This window comes from Carlito syrichta, unplaced genomic scaffold (genome assembly GCF_000164805.1).
Source record: "Carlito syrichta isolate Samal-C Ts95f unplaced genomic scaffold, Tarsius_syrichta-2.0.1 Scaffold148020, whole genome shotgun sequence".
Taxonomy (NCBI): Eukaryota; Metazoa; Chordata; class Mammalia; order Primates; family Tarsiidae; genus Carlito; species Carlito syrichta.
In genome coordinates, this window is record NW_007092116.1 from 213,531 (window position 1) to 218,533 (window position 5,003).

Sequence of the window (5,003 nt, forward strand, 5' to 3'; positions counted from 1 at the left end):
ACCCCCCGGGTCTCGGACTGGCGGGGGCGTCTCCCGGGCGTGGGACTTCGCGACCCTGGCCGGGCCCGAGCGGAGCGGCTTCCCCCGGGACCCCGTGCGTTCGCGTCTGCGGACGGGGGGCGCGGTGGCCCGACGAGGAGTCCCCCCGGCCGGCCCCGGAGTTTGCATCGCGTCTTCGCCGCCGGCGCCCCGGGTGAGGCTCCGACGGCGGCTGCCTACTGGGGGCTGCGGGGACAGCCCGGTTGTCCCGTCTGTAGGGGCGTCCACACTGCGGCCGGGGCTTCCTCGCTGTGACCCCGGGAGCCGTCCCGGCCCCGCCCGGGCTCCCGACGCGGCCCAGGCTCGTCTCTGGGGTCGTTTCCGCCACGGTCTGTGCGTGTCCCTTCGCCCTCCGCGGGTCCGAGTCCCCCGGTGCCGCTGGCCTGGGGCGGGCGCGGGCGGCGGAGCGGGGAGGCCCGGCCCTGCCCCTTCCAGGAACGGGACTTAGAGAAAACCAGCGCCTAATCCCGGAACGGCCGCGGCACGAGTAGGATTCAGGACGGGCTGGACATCTATCTGCCTTGGCTTCCCTGGAGTCTGCAGCCCTGATGAGTCCCTAAAGCGCTTTGATACTAAACCGGGGTGTTGGGTGAGCTTGTTTGCGACCCTCCCGTACTGATCCCACGGTGGCCAGACCCGGCCCTGGGAAGCTGAGACGCTGATGATGCTCCTACCTGTAGATTCAGGCGGCCCTTCCAGGGAGTTCTGATAGGAAGGCTAATTTCTTGGGGAAGAATGGTGCAGTGTGCTGAGTGGTGTGTTGAGAACAGTCCATGTTTGTGTTGAGAGAAATGTGTCAGGAAAGAGAGATTCCAGGATATGAGCAGCGGCCAGCCCGAGGGTTCAGCCTGCAGTCCCAACTCTGGGAGGCCAAGGAAGGAGGGTCGCTTAAAGTCAGGAGCTCAAGACCAGTCTGGGCAACATAGCAAGAACCTGTCTGTATTTTTTAGAAAGATGTCAGGAGGGTTTACCTTTTCTGATGTTTTATTTTCTACAACAAAAAATAGGTTATTTTTACATTAAGACATACAAAGGAAAGATAGTCTCTTTTTTTTTTTTGAGTTGGAGTCTCACTCTTGTTGCCCAGACTGGAGTACAGTGGTGACTCCCAGCCACTGCAGCCTCAACCTGCTGGGCTCCAGCGATCCTTTCGCCGCAGCCTTCCGAGTTGCTGGAACTACAGGCGCGTGCCACCACGCCCGGCTAATTTTTGATTTATTGTAAAGATGAGGTCTTGCTGCCCAGGCGGGTCTCAAACCCGCAGGCTCAGGCAATCCACTCACCTCAGCCTCCCAAAGGCGCGGGATTACAGGCTGAGCCACCGAGCCCGACGAAAGATAGTTTCTTATGTTGGCTTCTGAACCCATAAACTCTAAAAAGTTTCTCTAGAGCATGTTTGTCTCTAGAGAAAATGGACAACAAGGCCCAGTCTGCCCAGCTGTACTCTCCCCTGCTCTGGCCAGAGCAGAAAGCTCCCAAGGTGATTCATATTCTCTCTCTCTCTCTCTCTCTCTCTCTCTCTCTCTCTCTCTCTCTCTCGACTCGCCTCCACCTTCTCTTCAAATAGGATTTCTCCTTGCCAGGAGTCCCTTTGGCAGCTTCTGCAGCAGTGCAGGCTTGGGTTCCATTTGCCTTGACCTCCTTGCAGTTTCAGATGCTCAGAAACAGCATAATTAACACATAACAAACACAAATGATTGCTTTATGTTTTCCTAGGCTAACAGGTGAGCCTGGCCTGCTGTCTGTGACCTCTGCGGAGACTTGTTTTTATGACAGGGCAGCCTGGCCACACCTGCCTCCCTTTGGCTCCTCCAATCTCTTCCTGAGACCAGACTCTTATATAAGATTTTGTTTACAGCTGACGTGGATAATGGCCCTCTCAGCAGAGCTGGGAAGGACTGGACACTTAGACTGGCCCGGGGTCTCCCGAGCTGTGGGGCTGGGAGAGTGGCCACCTTTCACTGTAGCAAGGAAAGGACAGCAGGACCCGCAAGCCTCAGATGCTGGAAAGAGGACCCTTCACCGGGTAGAGGGAGCCAGGAACGGGCCCTTCCGGCAGAACTGCTGGTGGCGTCTGTGCTGGGGAGTAATCTCTTACCGTGCTGAGTCTTCAAGACACACACACGCCTTGACTTAGTTAATTCACCTGCAGTAACCTACCCTGAGGATGTAATCCCAGGTGCCAGATGCACCCTGGCCCACTCGGGCTTGGCATGGCATCATCGGGAATGGTGACATTGGGACAACACATAAACAGCCTAAGTGGCGAGGGCTGGCTAGTGTTCCCAGTGACATGTTTCCTTTGTGGTACAGCTTATGTGGTGGAAGGTGGTTGGTGGGGCGTGTCTGTGTAGGTGGCTGCTTAGTGAGGGGAGCAGGAAGCCCCCAGGGAAAGTAGCCCAGGCGGGTGTCCCAGCCCCCACCTGGCTTGGTGCTCAGGTGCCTGTCACCTGTGTGTTCTCTAGTGTCCCGACTTTCCAGGACCTGGCAGCCACTCTCTAGCCTGACCCTAAGCCCTCACGCTGCTTGCAGACAGCATTTGAGGTGGCCAACAGTGGCTCCGTGGCCCTGTGCCGTGCCGTGGTGCACTGGAAGGTCTGAATGAGTCTGTGGTGGACACAGCCCTGTGCGTGGCAGGATGTGGAGCCGCGTCCCTGGCTGCACCCACCAGATGCCACTAGAACCCCCCAGTTGTGACAACCAGACATTTCCAGATAATGCCAGACATCCCCTGGGAGACAAAAAAACATGCTCCGTGGGGAGCACTGTTTTAGGGGTGTCTGGCCTGTAGGGGTTCACACAGTGACCACTCCAGCCTCCATGTTGGCACTGGGTGGCGTGGCGAGCCCTACTGACTGGGCACAGGTGACACAGGGCCTGCTCTCCTGCAGCAACTGAAGCAGCAGCGTGACAAGCTGAAGCAGTACCAGAAGCGCATCACGCAGCAGCTGGAGCGGGAGCGGGCCCTGGCGCGGCAGCTGCTGCGGGACGGCCGGAAGGAGTGAGTGGGCTGGGCAGAGGGGGTTGCCCCCTGCCGGCTGGAGCAGGGTCGGGGGCCTGAGAGGCCAGTCAGTGCTCAGGGGCCACAGTGGGTCACCCCTTGGCTTCTCTACGCAGACGGGCCAAGCTGCTGCTCAAGAAGAAGCGATACCAGGAGCAGCTCTTGGACAAGACGGAGAACCAGATCAGCAGCCTGGAGACCATGGTAGGCAGCAAGGCCGTCACCCTGAGGCCGTTCCCCAGGCTGCATGGAGGTCAGACCACCTGGGAACTGAACATGTACCCTCCCCCTTTCTCAGACTCCCAGGCCAAAGCTCAAGCGTAAAGGCCGTGGAGCAGGCCCGGGCTTGGATGGGAGTCTTTGCCAGGAATCCAGTGGTCTGAGGGTCTGGGAATGGGGCCCTCACAGGAGTGTGCTCTGGAGGGCTGGGCCAGCCAGAGTGGTGGTGTGGGTGGGTCATGGTCTTCCAGGTGCCTAAAGAGAGGCTGAGGGGGTAGCTTGCGGGTCTCTGGTGTTAGGGACCTGGGCAGTGTGGCTCAGCTCTTTGCCAGCAGCCAGTGACCCGTAGAGGGTCTCCCAGGTGCCTTCTCAGGCCTGCCCTGTCCCCAGCTGGCAACAGGAGAGCTCAGGGAGGAGGGTGGCTCAAGACTTGTCCTGACACCCATAAGCGCCTAGTCAGCAACAGCGTCCTCCCAAACCCTGCCCCGGGTCAGGAGGAGGCAACTGGGCTCTGAGCACATGGGTCTGGGCTGGTTTCCTCTCCAGGTTCAGAGTATCGAATTCACCCAGATTGAAATGAAGGTGATGGAAGGGCTGCAGATTGGAAACGAGTGTCTGAATAAGATGCACCAGGTGGGTCCCTGCTGGCCGGGGGCGTGGAGATAAGGGGACAGGGTTGGGGGATAGCAAGGGTCATCCCATTCAGTGCCCTCGAGGCTGCCTTGGCACCCAGGCCCTTGGCTAGAAGGTGTTTATGCCAGACCCGGGTGTGAGACTGGGCTGGGGAGATGAACCAGGGGCTGAGGGTGGTGTGTAGTGCAGACTGTAAATGGGGGCCACGGGCCGAAGTGACGCAGAGGGGAAGTCTGTTTTAGGGTGGGGAGGGGTACAGTGAACAAATAATAGAAGGCTTCCTGGAGGAGGTGAGTACCGACTTTGTCTCAGGAAGGGCAGGGAGGTGAAGCCACATCCTCCACCCCCAGCCCCGCAAGCCCCTGTGACACTCCTATGTGTGGACCAGCAGGTGGGGCTTTCAGAGAGCCAAGGATTCGCCTGGCCAGAGACCTGGTCATGCTGCTTTTCCAAGTGTCTGAATGGAGCGTGGGCAGTGTGTTGCTAGTCAAGCACAGAAGGGACTTGGCACTTGCCATTCACTCCGAAGAAATCAAGTCACTTGCCCACTTCTTGCTTATTTTCACCTATGACTGCCAGAGCTAACTAAGGCTCACAGAAACCGGTCGATGAAGTCGTGGCCTCTGAAAAGACTGGCCAGACGGCTCCTGGAACCTTGGGGACAGGACCCTGCCTGGGACAGAAATGAGCTGGCTTCATTTACACAGGGACAGAAGCCAGGTCGAGTGGCCTGTGCCTGTGGTCCCGGCTACTTGGGAGGCTGAAGCAGGAGGATCACTTGAGCTCAGGAGCTTGAGGACTTCAAGTCTAGCCTGGGCAGCATAATAAGGCCCCATCACTAAAATAAATAAATAAACAGAGGGTACCCAAAAAATGTATACACATTTTAAGAGATGTTACCTATGTATTACTTTTCGAAGTTGAATTGAATTACAGTAGCAATGTGTAGTATGATGTTCACTCATCCATGTTTCTGCCATTTTCTTTTTTTTTTTTTTGAGTTGGAGTCTCACTCTGTCACTCAGACTGGAGTACATGGCCGCTGCTGGCCACCGCAGCCTCGACCTGCTGGGCTCCAGCGATCCTTCCGCCTCAGCCTTCCAAGTAGCTG

General features: G+C 57.8%; 1 protein-coding gene across 1 annotated transcript in view; it reads left to right on the forward strand.

Annotated features, from left to right (window-relative positions):
* CHMP6 (charged multivesicular body protein 6) overlaps positions 1-5,003 on the forward strand; it is a 21,798-nt gene that overhangs the window by 13,283 nt on the left and 3,512 nt on the right. The window contains exons 2-4 of the mRNA XM_021708787.1: positions 2,905-3,040; positions 3,157-3,244; positions 3,806-3,892. Of these exons, the coding sequence (XP_021564462.1) occupies positions 2,905-3,040; positions 3,157-3,244; positions 3,806-3,892 (311 nt within the window). The remainder of the gene's footprint in view (positions 1-2,904; positions 3,041-3,156; positions 3,245-3,805; positions 3,893-5,003) is intronic.